Source organism: Musca domestica, unplaced genomic scaffold, assembly GCF_030504385.1.
Source record: "Musca domestica strain aabys unplaced genomic scaffold, Musca_domestica.polishedcontigs.V.1.1 50, whole genome shotgun sequence".
Lineage (NCBI taxonomy): Eukaryota > Metazoa > Arthropoda > Insecta > Diptera > Muscidae > Musca > Musca domestica.
The window spans coordinates 6,914,257-6,934,582 of NW_026712347.1; the positions used below are offsets into that span (position 1 = coordinate 6,914,257).

The window sequence follows — 20,326 nt, forward strand, 5'->3', positions numbered from 1 at the left end:
GAGGTGTTACACACAGAATGACAATTTAATACACCCAGGTGGAGGGTATAAAAAACATGACCACATGTAGGGTACTTGCCGCTTGCCATATATAATCAACATCAAAATAGCCAATAACATTGACCAAGATAACGAAATAAATAAATTGATATGGAATATTGGCGAAAATTTAGGTGTTTCAGCGGGCGGAAAGGGCGACTAAACTCAATGGAATTCTTTTTACCTTTTGATTAGTTGCATTGAAGAATTCGATCGATAAAGAAGTTCGCGTTCAGTCGATTTTTTTTTTGTGTTTGCTCCAATATTTACAGCTGTGTTGCGACGTTGGCGAACAAACGTCGCCAAAATAAAAAAAAATCGCTGCAAAAATTTAATTTCTGTACGTCCGATTGGTTTATAAATCTATATTTCGTTAACAAAAAGAAGAAGAAAATAATAATAATCTCTTGTAGTTATTAAAAGCACGATATGTGTCAATAAAAGTGATTATGAAATAATAGTATTTATATTTAACATTGAAAAAAAAAGTTAATTGTTTTCCAAGAATATTTTAGTATTTGAATAACTGACGAATTGGGACATTAATAAAATGTGTCATGTGTGGAAGAAAGGGGAAGGGGTAGATAGACCCCCCGCCCAAAGATAAGTGAGATAAACGGTTGTATATAAAAAAAATTATAAAAGTGTAGAAACCAGCTTAATTATTTATTCTTCACTTGGGTGTGCGTGGAGTTTGCCGGAACTTTGCAATATGTTTTGTGTAGCTGTCTGCCATTTGTAAACAAATTAGTTTTTGGTAAATGTATTTCAATTGAATTCGATGGAAAATGTCTTCCCTCCTGATTTTGGAAAAAAATATCAAGTTAGAAAGCATGATGACGACAGACCATTGAAGGCGATTTGGTGCCTTTAAAGGCAGATTGGAAAATCATGTCCATTGTGGCCATGAAATTATTTCTTAACCCCAACTTCCTCCTGACTTCCAACCTAACACTACTTTACGACCAAAAAGTACTCCCATTTTTAACTCCCATGGATTCCAAGGAATCTTAAACATTCTATTTCGTAATTTTTCCTGCCGGCAAGAATACAGTGCGAAGAAAACAATTTTCGAAATCAAAATATCAACACAACAGTAAAATGACGATAAGAAGTAGATATATATAATGAATAGATTATTGAAACGATTACATATTTATATTTCGTTGTTTTTTTTTTTTTTTTTTTTTTTTTTGAACAATTGACGTGCCTTTATCTATCATTATTGTTGTAGTTGTTGTACTGTCATCGTTAATTAAGGTGGTTTTTTGTTTAATTTTCATCAATAAAATAATGTGTTGTATCGATGGGGGATGTCAATCCCAAAAATGTTAGTGGTTTCTGCGTCTGAAATAACAATCAAAACGTTCGGGGCTGAAACGTTCGAAGTTCTTCAAATCAAGCTATATATATATATAGAACATAAATTATGACCCATAATTCAGTATTCGTTTCTTGTTTGTTGTTTATTTACTAAAAATGCATTTACAACATATAAACCAGTAAAGAAAGTCTTAAAGTCGGTCGGGGCCGACTTTATGATACCCTACACCACTTTGCTAATTTAGTATAGCTCCACATAACAATTAAAAGTTTTTATGGAGAATTCAATCATACACCCCATGATTATTATTATAATTTAAAGTTCAAAGGGCTAAATATGCCGAAGCATTTGCATCTTTTAAATTCGGACTTTTATTACCCATTTGGTGCACAATTAATTTGAAATCGGATAAATATATATATGGGAGCTATATCCAAACCGATCTCGATAAAATTTGGCAAAGATATTTCTGAGCTGCATTTGATATATTTTTTTAAATATGGTTGTTACGGAGTGCATATTACGGCTGTGGGTAACAAATATGAAAAATCGGATGAACAGTATATATGTGAGCTATAGCTATATCTGAACCGATCTTCACCAAATTTGGCATACTAGCTTCTAGACTCAATTCGGTCGTAAGTGCCAATTTTCATTCAATTTGGTACAATAAAAGGTAAATCGGACGAAGTTACATATATGGGAGCTATATCCAAATCTGAACCGATCTCGATAAAATTTAGCAAATGTATTTCTGAGCTGCATTTGATATATTTCCCCAAATATTGTTGTTGCAGAGTGCATATTACGGCTGCGGAGGACAAAAGTAACTAATCGGATGAACAATATATATGGGAGCTATAGCTATATCTGAACCGATTTCGATCAAATTTGGAATACTTATTTTGAGGCCTAATTTGATTGTATATGCAAAATTCCACACTATTCGGACTGATATTACACGTTTGGTGCACAATAAAAGGCAAATCGGACGAAGATATATATGGGAGCTATATCTAAATTTTGACCGATTATCCCCAATTTCAATAGGGCTCGTCCTTGGGCCAAACAAATGATTTGTGCAAATTTCATCTGGATAGGGCAATAAATGCGAACTGTACTTTGTTTACAAATATACATGGACAGACGGACGGACAGACATGCATAAATCGACTCAGAATGTGATTCTATGCAGATCATCAAAAGGAACTATGGGTCTATCTCGTTTCCTTTTGCCTGCACAAAGACATAATACCCTGACCACCTTGTGGTGTAGGGTATAAATAGTATCAGTTTGTTTTTCCGACAGATGTACACCCCCAGCCTTGAGTTATGATTATTCAAACTGTTGAGCCTTTATGGGGGAGGTTTCGAAGTTGGCCAATATTGTCCAATTCGTATCTGACTTAATACTGATAAAAATATTACAACGTGACAGATTTGGACTATATCGACTACTTCCTGTGCTTTATATAAAATATTCGTAAATTTTTGGAAATTGTGTAAATATGCATGAAGATTCAGATATAGCGGACCGAAGTATTTCACTTCATTTAATAGAGATAAAAAATTGGTATGGGGAAAATTCAAAGAAAATCGAACATCTATATCCAATTTTATGCGAATTCTTATAAATGCCATATTCATCTCAGGTTTCTGTGTGAGAGAAATATTTAGATATGGCAGATGTAAGTATTGGAAATTGTAAACTTTTTGTGGGTGAGGTATCAGAAGGAGTCCGCAGATATATATTATTTTCATAAGTGATCTTTTTTGTTGCAAAAATGTTTGTATGTGTAAAATTTGAAGAGATCTGATGCTTATTTATCTTTCTTTGAGGGTTTTGTTTTTCAATATCTTGAACCCTTTGTAGGCGAGGTTCCAGAAGAAATGATCCAATCTCTACCATACTTTTAACAGATCTTGTGTTGACGAAAACAATGAGATATGCGAAGTCTGACTGGAATCGGATGTTAATTTCGCGTTTTATAAGTTTTACGGATATTCAAAATTTTGACCCTTTGTGGGGAAGGTACCAGAAACAGTGGACCGAAGCAGTGGGAGTATCCGATTTGGTCCAAACTTGGTACATCATAATATTACTCGTATTATCAAAGTTAGATCGAGTTCGGAGAAGGGCAATATCGGTCCCACCCTTCTGGTATTTCAAAATTAAAAAAAAATATATATTTTACTGCACAGAGAGAGAAAGGATAATGTGATTATGCTCCAAGTTTGCAAATTCAAATATTTGAATCAGTGCTAGGTCAGGGGAGAATATCAGTCCACTCCATCTGGTACCTCCCCCATAAAAGGTCAAAGAAAATAATTTACCGGATAGAAAGAAAACAAATAATCTGATTTTGCGCAAACTTTACAAATCGTGATAATGTCTAAAACGCTTATAAAATTCGAAACTTTAAGCAGATTTTTCTTTAAATCTCACACATACCAATATTTTTATCATTACAAAATCGGGTGTAAAGATGGATATAACAGACCTGTCCTTCTTGTACCTCCACTGCAAAGGTTCAACATTTTGAGTAACAAAACGCTCATAAAATGCGAAATAAGCATCCAATTATTATATACTCCACCATAGTATGGAGGGTACATAATATTAAAATTTTAGACGCCACAAAGTATATATATTCTTGATCAGCATAAAAATCTATGACGATTTAGCGATGTCCGTCCGTCCGTTCATCTGTGGAAATCACTCTAGCTTCCGAACAAGTTGAAGTAGATTGATAAAATTTTACTCAAATGTATATAATGTCTGCAGGACTTTTGGTATTGAAAATGGGCCATGTAGGTTCACGTTTTTGTATAGCCCCCATCTAACGGTACCTCCAGATATTCGGTATTTGGATGATTTAAGCGACATTATTCACCGGAATTGTTTTAAATTTGTTATTTGTAGTTCGTAATGAATACTACAGCCTATGAAATAAAATTGTCTGTGCAGATCCACCACGTCTTCGTATAGCCCGCATATAACGGTACCTCCAGATATTCGGGAATTTGATAGTTTTATCGACATTATTCACCGGAATTGTTTTAAATTTGGTATTTGTAGTTCGTAATGAATACTACAGCCTATGAAATAAAATTGTCTGTGCAGATCCACCACGTCTTCGTATAGCCCGCATATAACGGTACCTCCAAATACTCGAATATTTCCAGTTTGGTATTTGAAGTTCGTAATGGATACTACAGCCTAAGACAGAAAATTGGCTGTGCAGGTCCACGACTTCGTATAGCCCCAATATACCCCATATTCGGTATTTTAATGATTTTACCTACATTATTCGCAGATTTTTTTGAAGATTCGCGTTTGAATATTGTGATGGTTTATGACAAAAGTTACCTATGAAGGTCCATGTCGTCTTATAGACCTTGTATACAGTCTTTTTAAGATTTTTAATTTTTAACGGATTATATTGTTTTTGAGAACGGCGAAATTCGTTCCTAATGGTGGAGGGTATTTAAATTTCGGCCCGAACTTAAAGCTATATTATTGTTTTTTTTTCACATTTGAATATTGACAAAAGATGCATATGCAGGTCCCCGTCGATATATAGACGAACTTTTAACGGATTTTAATTTTTTTTTTTTTTTAAATTGCTAAATTCATTCCAAATGGTGGAGGATATGCAAAGTTCGAACCGGCCGAACTTACAGCTTTTTCACCTGTTTTTTTTTTTTTCTTCTAAATTATCTCAAACATGGGATTGAAGCCCGGCGACTGGAGAGATGAATTAAGTTGAAATTATAGAAAGATGGATTAAATATTTTCTAGTATACTCGTACATAAATATCGGTCTATAGTACTTTCTATAAAAACCATCACACTACCACCACCGTGTTTAACTGTAGGTATCATATATTTGGGATCTAGTGCCGTGTTGGATTTTCTCCAAACTTTTGATTGACCATCACTTACGAAAATGTTGAATTTATTTTCGTGGGTAAATACAGGGTTGCCCATATTCGACGGATCCATCTGGCAACGCCATAACTTTTGACAGAGATGTCACATCGCTTAATGACATACCGCGTTTGAAGAGTCAGTCCAAGCAGATTTTTACCATGAATCAATACACGCCACGCGAGCTCTCTGAAATAGTTGAAATTTACATTCAACAGAAGAAGTCAATTGTGAAAACTCAACGTGCTTTTAAAAACATTAAAAAATGTGAGAAGTGCGCCTTCTAAGAACACCATTAAGCGTTTATACGAAAAAGTGTTGAGAGGTCCCCAGCAGTTGGGCATGGCTCGGTCCGCTTTACAACGGATTATTCGCATTGATTTGCATTTGGTCCCGTACAAAATTCAATTGACGCAAATAATGTTGCCTGCGGACAAGCCTCGTCGATTGGAATGGGCCCATAGATCCGTCGAATATGGGCAACCCTGTAGAATGCAAATCCAATAATCAATATCCTTGTCGATATGTAATTCGGCAAACTCGAGGTGAAGTTTTTGGGTTTCTCCGAAGTTAGCGGTTTCTTACATGCTACTCTACTTCTAAATCCATTTTCATGTAGCACATTTCTTAAAGTTCTCGGACGGACTATTTTTCCTAACATTGTTCCACATGTTTCGCCATTTTGGCAGCATTTATTTTTGGATCTTGACGTACTTTCTTGAGAATACCGCTAACATTTTGTTTGGACAACTTTTTCGGCCTACCGCTTTCATTATAATTTCTTATTACAGTTTGCACCGTTGAATGGCTTAAATTACAAGTTTGGGGATTTTTCCGTATGATTTATTTTTTTACGTAGCTTTATTAAATTAAAATTCGAGTTTTGATTTAAATTAGTTGGTGGCATTGAATCCTGAAAATCACTTTCAAAATCCGAGTTTTGATCTAAATTAGTTGGTGGCGTTGAATTCTGCAATAATTTTTGAACTACTTTAGTAAGCGACTCACTATATCGATGGGTGACACATGTACTACGAGAGAATCTCGATATTTTCGGCGTAAGATTACCTTTCCAATTCTACCATGATTATTGACAAACATTCATATCAAAATGGTGGTTCCATAAAAATATTTGGAGCCTACGTTTTTCTCCATAATTACTTAAATATTTTTTTTTCTCATTTTCAGAACCCGAGTCATTAATAGCTTGCGCTCGCGATGGACGATATAAACAGTCGTAAAAATTTCCAACGCAATCGTACCTTTGCCAAATATGAACAACGTCGTTGGAGTGTCTTAAACGATAATCATTCAAAGTCGGAATTGTATATGAACAACATTGGCTCCAAGGCAACACAAGATGTATCCACTTCCAACATGGATATATCCAAAACTTCAATTATGGAAGAGAAATCAGAAATGCGTTTAAAACCCCTATCTATGGGCGACAAAAATCTATCAACCAGCTCTCCCATGCTTGATAAAACTTCTCAAGAGGGTTGTGTGACACCCAAAACACCGGAACCCTCTCTCTTGGGTGTTAAGGAAAAACTTATTCTCTTTGAAAAGAAATTAAAATCGGATGTTTGGATAAGTTTTACGGCAGCCAGAGGCAAAGGAATTGAAAGGGGAACAAATCTACGGAAATTTATTTCAAAATGGGAAATTGGTCCAACGAAGCCAGCTGAGAAATCTACTTCGACATTTTATCTTAATTCGGAGGAGGCGAGAGAGCCGGAGAATGGGGCGAAGATTGGCAGGCACAATTGGAATTCCACGCTATGTTTGAATACGTATCAAGGCAAATCGGAGAAAACGGTTAATGTTTTTGAAAATCACGGTTTTTCTTATGAATTAGGAAACAAGCAGAATTCTGCTGGAGAACCCAAAACTGAGGACATTGGTAATGGTAGGATTGACGCTGAAGTTGCTAGCTCTTCATATATGTTTGATACTACTGTGGGACTTAATACTGAAGTGGAAAACTTGTCTACAAAAACCAAATCAATAGAATTTCTGAAGTAAGTTGACCCAGCTTAACCCTTCATTAGATTTAGGAACGTTTGAGTTCTGCTTTTAATTAAGGACCTATTGTATTCTTGATTTAGTAAAATGTACACAACAACGGAACAAAAATCTCAAACATTTGGAGATTTTGAAAATCGCGAGGAGATTAAGACTCGAGAAGAAGAAAAACAGGAATCTAAATCAGAAAAAGAACAACTAGAATCTGGGGCGGAATATCAAAAGGAACCTGATACAGCTGAAGAATCTAATGATATTGCAGAAAAATATTTTTCCAATAAATTGAACGATACTCAGCAGATTGAATCGAATATTGAAGTCAAGAGTATGAAAAGGGAAGAGTCAGTCAAGTAAGTATCCTTAATTTTATTCAAGATGATGGGACTATAAATATTCTGTTATTTCGTTTGTAGAGAAACCCAGACACCTAGTTCTCCAAATAACTACGAAAATGAAAGGGATTTCACAAGGAAGTTAATAAGAGAAATAGATTCAATTAAATATCTGGGGTGAGTAAATTTAAAAAAAGTTGTTTCGTGGAAAGATTTTTGTGAAAAAGTCTTTTCGAAGTTAGTCTACAAGTTTACATCATAGGAGCATAATAGAAGAGACTATATCTGACAGAATACCAGAAAAGAATATTGTTGCATTGCCCGAAATACTAATCCCGTAAATGCTGTGACCCGAAAAATGATGGACTATGCTTAATCAGGTTGAAGTCGAGGAAACCCCTGATGAAAGACCGAAACAGTTCTGCGAATCGATTGCCTGAAATGAGTATGGCGAAAAATACCATTCGAACCCTCTTATAGCTAGTTCCCTCCAAAGTTTTCCACAGGATAGCTGGTGCATTAAAAATTATGTAAAATAATATTATCTGGTAAGGCGGAAGATTAGAGGACTTAGGGTCTAAAGTATTTTCGATGCTCTTTTCAAAAATGAACACCATAAAGTTGCATCCTTGGTTATTTTCCCACAGTAAGCCAAAACCAAATTACCCTCAGAGTTACCATATGAAATATATGTCTGGCCCCTGTATGATTTCCACATGGGTTTGGTTTATCAAAATAAATGATCCAGAGTATGCCATCTCAAAGTAAAGGTGAGAATACATAAAACGCTTTTTCGACTGGCTTCTTCGTAGAGGAACAAAGGAATTTTGGGTTGTATTTGTTCGATGTTGGTCCTAGGCTCCTTTGTTCTATTCCGAAGAGGCCAGCCGATTACTTAAGCCAGTCAAAAAACGTATTATGTATTCTTAGCCTTCCTGCATCATGGAAGGTTGAAAGTTTGGGAATAACTCGGAAAGGAAAATCCGTTTATAGAAGATCTGAAAATGAGTTTGGTACTAATAACAAATCAAATGCCATACTTATCTAAGAAACTCGACATTAGGACAATAAGACTGTAAATATATGGGTACCAGGTCATACATTTAATCCCGAATTAAGAGCAAATTATCTGACTGTAATGCCAGATTTTGGAAAACATAAATCTAGAAAGTACAATGCCTTTCCACCTGGCAATACCAAAGTTCAGGCGAAGCACGTCGATATATACCTATGCAAACAGCTGGAGCATACCATCAAAAATTTATATTTTTCGATGGATTCATACGCTATCCAGTTCACAGGTAAGTGCCAACCTTCGGGTTAGTCCAAAACAGGACCTAAGAGCACCTCCATTTGGAGGGAAGAGATCTCAATCTATATAGGAAAGGAATTTGGTGGGAAAAGATCCATTTGGTGGGAAGAAAACCCAACTCGTATAGGGAAGGCATATGTAATTAGTAACCTTATTATCTGTTTGTAGATAAGTTATCTTTCTTTAACAGTCAGTCCATCAGTATTATTTATAGCACGCTGGTCCAAAAAAAAACCCTTGACTTTCCTATATATAGTCAATATGTCTAACAAATTCAAAGTTGCTATGTAATATAACCCCAAATATTTAATCGGCTCTGAATTGCGGATTTTGTTGGCCTCTAATTGCGAGATTTGGCATATAAAGGACCTAAGGATCAGCCTGGTGGCAAAATATTCCAAATCATGTAGGGAAGGTATATGGAAATAGCAACCTTATTATATATTTGTAGATAAGTAATCTCTCCTAGCAGTAAGTCCACCAATATCACTTATTGCACCCTGGTAGGCCCAATAAATACCCTTAATTTTTTTTTATCAAAGTTGCTATGCAATATAACGCCCAGGTATTTAATCTGCTCTGAATTGCGCATTTGTTGACCTCAAATTGCAAGATTTGGCTTATACTGTCTGGCACTGCGGTGCAAGTACTTTATTCTTGTGCTTGAAGGTATTCGCTTCGAATTTGTCTAAATTAAAGAGCATTTTGCAGGTATTGAAATATTCGGAAAGTTGATATTTAATCTACTCTGAATTGTGAATTTGTTGCCCTCCAATTGGAAGATTTGGCTCATACAGGTCCTAAGAATCAGCCTGTCAACGGATCCTCTCTATTTGATGGGAAGAGATTCCAAATCGATCAGGGAAGGCATATGGAATTAGTAGCTTTTTTATCTGTTTGTAGATAAGTAATCTTACCTTTACAGTAAGTCCACCAGTATAAGTATTTTTTTTTTCAAACGGCACGATTAAAGTTTGGACGAAGGTCAATATATACCTATGCACCAGCTGGAGCTCAGGGAAATACAAAAAGGAAAACTAATTTTGAAAATACAGAAAATATATTAAAGTTTTTATCATACGATATTAATCACATTATTCTTTTTCTTGTTTCAAAATTTGCAGTTCCGCCGAAATTAAAGATGATATTTCGGCAAAAGATTTTAAGAATCAAACCCAATCGCCAACAATTTCGTCGGATCCAATTGCATTGCCTTTGATTGGAAATAATTACACACATCCACCACTGTTTGAATTTTCTACGAGTAAGGGCGAAGTTAGAAATTCTACCAGTCAGGAAGTTGACAATTTGTCGGATGCTGATCAATATAATAAACCATTGACCCCAACAACACCGAAGAAAGAACAAGTTATAAACCTAGAGCCAGAGAATGTGATTCTGACGAACGCATCGGATTCAAAATACAAAAGGTGAATATATATTCGAACCCTTTATGCCAGAATCGTATGTGAAATGAATTTTTTATATTTTACCTTTTTGAATGCATTCAGGAAATGTTTAAGCTCTCTTACAGTGCTTTATTGAATAAAGTTCTAGGTTCAAGTTCATAAAAGCCTCTTTTTACTGACTTAAGTCATCGACTGGCTTCTTGGTAAAAGAATAAAGGATTTTTAGGTTGTCTTGGTTCAATTTCTACCCATAATTTATACTTGTTAACCAAAAGCTTTTTATTCTATTACGAAGAAGCCAGGCGATGACTTTAGTAAGTCAAAAAAAACCTTTTATGTTATCTTACGTTTAAACTTTACTGAGTTCACACTATACCTATATTTATAGTTATAATGATTTCATAAAAAGGTGATAAAAACTGCAGCCCCCATCGTTTTATTATTAAATATTTTAAAGCCATTTAAATCTGTTGTTCAATCTACTTAGTTTCTAATGTTAATTTTACTTATAACTATTTAATTTATGAATAAGCTACTATTTACAATATATACAGATGGATCATACACCGGTTATTGCGACACCTTATAGACAGGTTCTAACTCGAGCATCCCAAACCTTTGACGATAGGAGAGAAGCTTCTCTCTGTAGAGAATACCTTTATCATTCATCTTTAGTTATCTACTCGGTGGCCTACAATTGGGCCGATTTTGCCTTCACACGTCTGTGCCGTGCACCAGGCTTTTTCTCACTTACTTACGGATGCAGCTCTGTTTGGGGAAATTTAGAGCGCTTGCATTAAGAAATTTATTTATTTGACCAAAGTCGATGAATTCTTATACTATTAGGTATTGTCAGGTAAACGACAGGTTTCATCTCATCCCTGGTTTCGCATTACGTCTAAATAGGATCTGAGAACTAGTGTATCAGCGGAGCTTCTCTATTTGGTGGGAAGAGATCCCAAATCATATAGAGAAGGCATCTGGAATAAATAATCAGCCTGTCAACGGAGTCTTGGTAATTGGTGGGAAGAGATCCCTAATCACATAGGGAAGGCATATGGAACAAGTAAACTTATTATCTGTTTGTAGATAAGAAATCTTACCTTGACAGTCAGTCCACGATGGTAGACTCAATAAATGCCCTTGACCTTACCTAACAAATTCAAAGTTGCTATGCAATGTAACACCCAAATATTTTATCTGCTCTGAAATTTGAATATGTTGCCTCTCTAATTGCGAGATACAGGACCTAAGAATTAGCGGGGACTTTCTACTTGGTAGAAATAGATCCCAAATTAAATAGGGAAGGCATATGGAATTAGCAACCTTACTATCTGTTTGTAGATAAGTAATCTTTTCTTTAAAAGCCATGTCAGTCCACCAGTAGCATTTATAGCACGATGGTAGACCTAATAAATAGCAATGACTTTACCTAACAAATTAAAGTTGGTATGCAATATTTAGATATTTTATCTGCTCTGAATTGCGAATTTGTTGCCCTCCAATTGCAAGGCCTTGCCTGGAGCTGCCATATAAGTATTTATTCGCTTGAATGTAGGAGAGTAGTTCCAAATATGTGTTCCGGCCGCAGCGACGAATATTTCATCTGCATATGTGTGATACACTCGCATTTATAGCTTCTATTTTATGGAAGTTTCGAGAATCCTATACTAAACCATTAATTTATGAAAAATTGATCCGTGATTAATCCGTTATGTTTAAAGTTATTTAGGGTAAAAGCGTAATTTTGTATTGATGAAAAAATATAACGATCTCGATTATGGATTATGAGATATATTTTGTTCGACTTTTAAATTCTTATACGATCTAAGTTCAAAATGGTTCAATGCGAAAAAAATAAATATTAAAAAAAACTTAATATTTCCGCACGAAAGACCTTTACATTTGATTATTAGAATGCTGCATTTCAATTAATTGCTTCAATTTCCGCTTTTTCAGTACCGGTAATCAATTGGATTTGAATAATGGATTGGAAAATTCAATTTATGGGAAGAACGGCGGAAATGCAACTCAAAAAAGTTTCCTATTTCCCATTTCTGTACCAAAGGTACCAGAGGAAGTTCGTAACAAAAGATTCCTGACGCCGGCTTTCATTAAATTTATGGGCTTAGATGATGAGTCGGAGAGTGAAGAGAAAAAGGCTACCAAGTTACAGACGAATAAAGAACCGCAGAGTGCTGAGAAGACACTCGACAATTTACCAAGGGCGGAAGAAGCTGAAATCAAGGAAGAAGTAGACCTAATAACGAGGTAAGAGATTAGGGAAAATATTAATAATGGAATTGTTTGCGATGTTTTGCTATAGATTGCAGCTACAGAAAATTTAATTTAGCAATACGTCTTAAAAATATTTTATTTCCAGTCAAATCGATACTGTTTCAGTGAACGATACAGTATCAAACAAAGCCACAGAACAGCAAGCAGAGCAAATTATTAAAGCGCTACCAACTGAAATAAAAATCACCAAGAAGGAGAAGACTCTACCAGAACATTTGGAACGAAGGAAGGAAATTAGGCGAAGGAAAAGGCCCAAAACCATTGCAAGGTAAAATATTAAAATTATAATAATTCAAATTATTTTACTTTATTAATAACTTTTTTCAGTTGTCAACCCAGCAGGGATCAGATGGGAGCAGATAAAGAAAATGTGACTGAATTGGAATCCAGGAGAAAAGATTTTGCAAGGTAAGGCTAGTACAAAATATTATGCCAGAGACAATCTTCAAACATTTTGGTGTTTTTTAATAGCAAGCAAAGAGTTTCCTTCGAAGACCAATCTCAGCCTTATGGAGAAGATGACGATGATTTTCAGCAGAATGATTTCGCAAGTCCTGTAATGTTTACAAATAAAATTTCTTCCCGCAAGGAAGTTCCTATGGTAGTTAGCAAAAGGGATTCCATCAGCGAGTTGCAAACGAAAACTGTAACGGATGAGTTGTTATCTGAAGTCGGTAAAAGACCCAAGCGCAGGCATATTACCAGGTTGTGGAAACACATTCCTTAAAAGTCCGTAGAAGTGACAAGTTTTCTTTTTATTTTTCAACAGACAACAAAGCAGAGATGATCAAAGTATAGGGGCGAAATATGTTGAAAGGAAGCAGGACATTGATGATGATTCAAGGTGAGTTTTTTCTGGAGAACATTTGCGACCAAGTGACAATAAAAACAATTGATTACGGATAAGTGAAAAGAAAATAGCGCGGTTACCTAGTGTAGATGAGAGAGAGAGAGATATATATATATTGAATACAGTCCCCATTAAATAGGCGGTGTGGTGATTAGACATGTGTGCCTTACGTATCTCTTTCTCTCCTTCTCTCTTTTTCTTTTAACTCTTAGGGAATATTTTTATTTAAATAGTGCATTACAACCACTCAATGACGTTTATATCTTTAAAATCGACCCCAGTTTCAAATTGGTCCTTCGAGTAGCATCGTTTGTCATAAGCGTAGTTTGGTTTTAGACGTTGAAGAATATGCCTCGGTAAGGAGGATATTCAGTCGACAAGACACTAAAAGTAATCCTTACGGGTATGAAATTGAGTGTAGCCAATTGCACTGCTGCTTATGGCTGGAATTGTTTTCAAGGAAAGGAGTTTGTCGACTAACATGCTGCGTCAGAAAGAGACTACATCAAAAAGGTAGAAGTAGCGAATATTCTGGAAATAATGTGTACTATTATTAAGAACGGAAGAAGCTAAAGATGACGTTTTTAAGTTCGGCACAAAAAAAGTTATGGACGAGGCAAGGGATGTAAAATAAGATTAGGAATGCTACTATACAAGTCTAGACTAGCTGTTGCTATCAGAGAAACACAGCAGAATGCTGTGATACTCGGAATATATACATGAAACGTCAGGCCTTCCTGGAAGTCATACAGGCAAAGATAAGAAAAATAGAAGGTAATGGGAAGGAAGATGCCTTCAAAATTGTCAGGAATCTAAAAAAAAGGTCAAGAATGCTCTGTGCGTAGCCGAGGGAACTAAAAACTTTGTTCCATTATGAAGAAGCCAGTCGATGACTTAAGCCAGACAAAAAAAAAACATTTTATGTCTTCCCACTATAATTGATTTTTTGTCTAACGGGTCGGGTTGGCTGCAGGACCAGCGAAGAAACAGAACGTGATTATTTCACTCAGTTTCTTCATTAGTAACGACCAACAAGTTGGAGTAAAATATTCAAAAGAGGAATCAAAGCAAAAATGTAAAGGAAGATGCCTTCAAACTTGTCACAAATTTGAAGGAGAAAGTCCAGAATGCTCTGTGTGTTGCCGAGGAAACTAGTGGCTAACCAGGAAGCAGAGCGCAAGGGCAAGGATTTGAAGACAGTAGTAAGACAACTTAGTGATTATTTGTCTAGCTCAAAGAGAGCACTATTTGCAGCTGAAACCGAAAGTGACGAGTTGGCTGCAAAGCCAGCGAAGAAACAGAGCGTGATGAGCTCACTTCGAATATGGTAATATAATTGAAAATACAGGCAAAGACGAAAGAGTTGCAGTAGAAGACCCGATTACTGAAGTTGAAGTACTTGAGGAAGAAACATAACCAAGTTTTGAAGACTTGAAAGGACAATTGTCAACCACTCAAGAGTCCACGCGGGAAAAGAAGAAAAATGTCATACTCATGACGAAACGGAGAAGGACAGAATAAGGTATTAACTGTACGCCAAAGAGATGAAGACGAAAAGGTTGGCCATTTGCGACGATGGAGGCACAACTTTACAGAAAGATGAAGATGCCTAGTGGAAGTGGTGCAGCTAGAAAAAGGCGGGCTAGATCGACACAAAAAGTTAGTGTAAAAACATAACACGTTGAGTTCACTTCGAATGTAGAAGAAAATATCAGCAAAGACGAAGGAGTTGAAGTGAAGACCTCATTACAGAAGTTGAAGTATTTGGGGAAGGAACAGAATGAAGTCCTGAAGACTTGAGAACTCATGACATATATGGGTAGAAATCAAGGATGCCAAATAGATGAAGATAAGAAAATGAATGGTCTTCTACGACGTAGGAGACACACGCTGTCAGGAAGATGCCTGGAGGAGGTTGTGCGGCTAAAAAAAGCATGCTGGAGTGACCAAAAAAAAATAATCGTGATGAGTTCGCTCCCAAGTTGAAGCACTTGGGGAAGAAACAGAATCAAGTCCTGAAAGCTTAAAATTACTATTGTCAACCACTCTAGAATCCAAGTGGCAAAAGAAGCCAAATGTCATACTTATGGGGAAATGGAAAAGAACAGAAATCAGGGATGAACTGTATGCCAAAGAGATAAAGACGAAAAAGGATGGTCATCTACGAACCTTGAGTAATTATAGGATGAAGGAAGCACTAGTTGTCAGGCAGATTCAGATGCCTAGTGGAAGTAGTGCAGCTAGAAAAAGGCAGGCTGGAGTATATAGGCTCGAATATTGCCGAAATTTCTAGCAAAGACGAAAGAGCTGAAAGATGCAGAAAGAAGACGACATATGAAGAGAATTCTGCCTGGAAATTGGAGATGGCTAGACAAATAAGTTAGGATCTTTTAAAAATACCACAGGGAAATAAGGGTGCTTTACTTAACATATTTTTCGTTAATCAATTTAATTTTTTAAAATTTTTTCCCCTACCAAGAACGTTCATTGATAAGTGAATCTGTTTTTGCAATAAAAGGTATCTGTCCATTTTACACTTAATGTTAAGTTAGGTTAAGTCATATTATCGTAAGGAGTTCTTAAGGAATAAATATTAAGTGCATTGCAAATACCCAATGAAGAAGGACGTTTTATGTCTTTAAAAAGGATCCCAGCTTGACAACAGCCGTTCCATTTTTTGGAATTCTGGAGTTAAATTTATGTGTTTATTTCTGTGCTCGATTGTCACAACCATTAATGCACTAATTAGGTTAAATTTTCAAATTTCAGCAAAACAAAGTCCCTGGTTATCATTAAAAATGGTACATATCAAACTATGGATCCGCCTTCCGACAAATACCATTCCCTTAAACCTGAGCCGAGGTAAGCAAATCGTTAGTTTTTTTCATGGAACACTTTCATTTCCAAATTTCTGAAATCTTCAGGCCCATTGAGGTGTTACCATCTGCGGAATTCTGTGCGAAGGGTATGGAACACATACAACCCATATTGGAGGAATTAATCAAAACCGAGGAGTCCTATGTCGAAAGTATCTGGAAAGGTTTGAAAAACTATGGCAATGTATTCGAACAACGTGATCTTCCCAGAGGAATGAAGGGTAAAAAATATGTGCTCTTTGGAAATATTGAACAGATTGCCGAATTCCATAGAGATGTTTTCCTGCCAATGCTGTTGAGGAATCGCAACAATATCAAGAAATTATTTGATGAGTTTCAACGATATATTGAGGTAAGAAGGATATAATGTCGTGTATTTTGGGCATGGGGAGAATTATAATTTCGTAAGGTGGCAAGTCACCTTATTTTATTCAAATCGGAATGAACAGGCTCAAGAATGTGCAGGTACAATTAAACTCACTGACTTTAAGTTGTGATTTGAGGTTGATAGATTTAGAAGAAAGCAAGAAATATTTAAATCTCTCGAATATCAGGTTGGGAAAGGCATTGTTTAAATCAGGAAAGGGTGGGATTTATTTCTGAAAGCGACGAATTTATCGGTATTTTGGAGATTTCTCACTCTAAAATGAATTAAGAATTCACCAAAAAGGCCCACTGAACTAGTCTGACAAATAACGTAACCTTCCATTAAGTTCAGACAACCTCCCCTTTATCGTCGCCATCAACTGACCTCCCGACTTCATAGACTCCGAATGCCGCAGTTTCCTTAACCATGGGAAAGTCAAGAATTCAGAGAATATGTCAATCGCAGCTTCAGAAAACTGCCTAAACCATGTTCAGGTACCAGATGGATGTTATATCTGCTGATCGAATACTTGAAATAAGACCTACTTTCCCAGCAGAGGTAGCGGGACCTAATAATTCTAGAGTCAGGGAACGAACTCTGGAGGTAAACAGGCAAGTTGGCGAGCATAAGCGGAAAAAGTGGCTTGATAATCTGAAAATTGTAGCATCAGTACTGGATCGAGTAAATTGTGAGCAACGGGCATTTGTTTTATTTAACGGCATGGAAGTGACAGACCTGAAGATATGTACGATTTATTCCAACCGGTAATTTATAGAGCACACAGAGATTGGCAGGGCAAAGGAGAAACCTGAAAAGAAGGATGATCGGACATTTGTTTTATTTAACGTCATGGAAGTGACGGACCCGAAGAGATGCACGATTTATTTCAACCGGTAATTTATGGAGCACCTAGAGATTGGTCGTGTACGATCTCTCCCAACAGAGGAGGTAGCTTCACAATTCCAAAGCGCTTGGTCCTTCGGTATCTCTATGGTGATGTTGAAGCAAACGGATGAACCAGAATTTGAGTAGCTTACAAAACGCCTATACTTGTTAACTTAGCCACCCTAATAGTTCCCTATGCCTGGAAAAAAGGCAGGTTTGTTAGCTATTGAAGCCAGGGAAGGATGTCAGTAAATGTTATTGAAGACGCTTGTGATCATCAACACGGATGCCGGAGATTGTATAGCATAATAAGAGCTTTACATGCCATTTCCACACATATCAGCAGAGGACTCAGACAGAACAGTGAGGGTGGCGCTTGATTTATCAAAAGCTTTCTCTACGTCATACTGTTTGAGAACATTGAACACACCGCCCTCCGTCCAAGTTTAAAACATTGGATCGTTAGTTACCTGTATAGACGTCAAGTCGTACGTGGAATTCAGAAATTAGAAGTCGAATGTCCGTGAGTCGAGTGAAACAGGTGATGTTGTGTGGGGTGATATTTCCGGAACTGTGTAACCTTTCTGGCATTTCACGCCCACCGGACAGCATTGAGTTAATAACGTACGCGCACGATTGTACGTTCACGGCGTCCAGAACCATTATTGATGTCATCTGCGATAGGTTGAGTAGTCATTTAGTTGATCTTAATGTCTTTTCCGTTGCGAGGGATATAAAAATATCCGCCAAGAAACCGATGACCACACTTTTCACCACATCGACTGCGGAGGTAAGGCTATCACTGAATGTGCAGGTCGATGGAGGTTTAATTCTGACCACCAATTACCTCAAGGTCTTAGGGGTCATATTCGTTAGCCTCTTTAAGTCGTTCACGTCAGTTTTGAAATAGAAATGTTTTCAAGTATCTGGCCGGCAGTACTCGGGGAGCTGATAAAGAAATCTTGTTGATCTCTTACAACGCAATAAGCTGGTCTGTGATAAACCATGCGGCTCAGGTGTGGTCCACCAACATATGTGCTACGAAATGGAATAGCATTCAGTGCTGGCAGAACGCTGTCCTTAGAACTGCAACAGGGTGCCTTCTTATGACACCCATTGACCATCTACATAAGAAGGCGAAGGTCTTACCGGCGCGGTGGCATAATAAAACATTCAATACTTGCTTAGATGTTGTAAACCCGGTCATCCTCATCACCACCTGGCGAAAAAGACAATTTCCATCCAGGCAAGTAAGGAAAGACCTTTATGATCTATAGAGAGAGGCACTGAGATATAAGAGAGAGAACCTGTAGACCAACAAGCTAATTTTGATAGATATTCCCCAGCAACTACCAGAACCAAAAAATACGGCCAAAACAAACTGTTACCTATGCGTCAAAAGTATTTCCTTTAATTCTAACTTCTTTTTTCAAAATTTCAGGAAGATTATTTTTATGCCTACGTCCTGTATGCCATGAACAATCAGAGATCTCTGGAATTGTGTAATGAAAATAAGAAGTTCTTCAAGGTATGAAATGACAAGAAAAAACTTGAATTAGACAAGATATTTATATAAATTCTCTCTGTCTTAGACAATGCAAGCGAAATGTGAGGATAATTTGGGTATCAATAGTTTCCTGCTACAACCAATACAACGTATTCCAAGGTACTCGCTGATGCTCAAGGAATTTATAAAGGTAAGTAGATCGGATGGAAAAAAAAGCTTTCATGTAAAATATATAAGACATGCAAAAAAGTTGACATTTAGAAGGCTGCTTGGGCGCCACTCTGCATATGTCCCTAACAAGTTATTTCCTGCAATTTGTTTTATTTCCTTTTTTATTTTTCAGAAACTATTCGATAAATATCCCATGAAACCCCTCATCGATTCCTGTTGCCGTTTGGATAGACGTTTACAGATTCTCCTGAATGCCATTAACAAATCGGAGGTTATAAACGATGTGGATTGTATTAGTGAAACACATGAGGTTTGTTTTTTTGCATTGCAATACCTGCGCAGATTTACCATATTAAATTTATTTCCCTTTCCGCAGTTCAACATTTTCTATCAGGGTAAATTTCGCGATGTGGCCGAATTCAATTGCCACGATTTCACACTGAAGCGTAACTATCGTTCGAAACTTTTCATCTATGAAAAATGCATTATCTACACGGAAGTTAAGCGCAAACAGTTGGTATTTCGTGGCCGTTATCCCAGAGAACATTTGGGCATGACCATGCAAAATAAATCCTTTACTTTGTACTATGATCGCCTGAAGCAGCAAGAGTGTGAATTTGTAGGCGATCCGGCTTTGGTGAGACAATGGCAGGATTTAATACGTGACATCATCAATGCCTATGCGGTGGAGGAGAAGGCCCGCCTGCAGGAATTACACAATCCAGAGGTGGTGCATAGGCGGCAAAGACGTGCAGCAAATCTATCATTATTCCGCGATTCAAATCGCTTTAGCACTGATAGTGGTATTAGTAATACTTAAATGTTATAGTAGGTTTACATTAGAGCGGTTTTGCTGGATTAAAACATCCTTAGTGGGGATTTATTTGGCATTCATGCCATGTAATTGGTAATATAAATCCATAAGGTTTAATAAATCCGGAAAACTGTAAACGTTGTATTAGATACACAAACTCATTATCACATTCGAGGCAGAACTTTA

The 20,326-nt window shown here is 36.7% G+C and overlaps 1 protein-coding gene across 1 annotated transcript; it reads left to right on the top strand.

Annotated features, from left to right (window-relative positions):
- Window positions 1-252: 252 nt before the first annotated feature.
- Window positions 253-20,326, top strand: LOC131805337 (rac guanine nucleotide exchange factor JJ-like). The gene is made up of 16 exons (XM_059128430.1): window positions 253-379; window positions 6,483-7,315; window positions 7,403-7,669; window positions 7,733-7,828; window positions 10,088-10,393; window positions 12,332-12,643; window positions 12,756-12,938; window positions 12,998-13,078; window positions 13,142-13,375; window positions 13,440-13,514; window positions 16,290-16,382; window positions 16,445-16,748; window positions 19,090-19,176; window positions 19,241-19,345; window positions 19,499-19,636; window positions 19,703-20,326. Exons 2-16 carry the CDS (start codon window positions 6,513-6,515, stop codon window positions 20,144-20,146), a joined length of 3,528 nt encoding a protein of 1,175 aa, XP_058984413.1. The 5' UTR covers window positions 253-379; window positions 6,483-6,512; the 3' UTR covers window positions 20,147-20,326.

Excerpts from the sequence above, each read along its gene's own strand:
- LOC131805337 (XM_059128430.1), top strand. The coding sequence starts at position 6,513 with ATGGACGATATAAACAGTCGTAAAAATTTCCAACGCAATCGTACCTTT. Across the intron at positions 12,939-12,997 it reads AGGCCCAAAACCATTGCAAG|TTGTCAACCCAGCAGGGATC; the intron begins GTAAAATATTAA and ends AACTTTTTTCAG. Across the intron at positions 16,383-16,444 it reads TCCCTTAAACCTGAGCCGAG|GCCCATTGAGGTGTTACCAT; the intron begins GTAAGCAAATCG and ends TGAAATCTTCAG.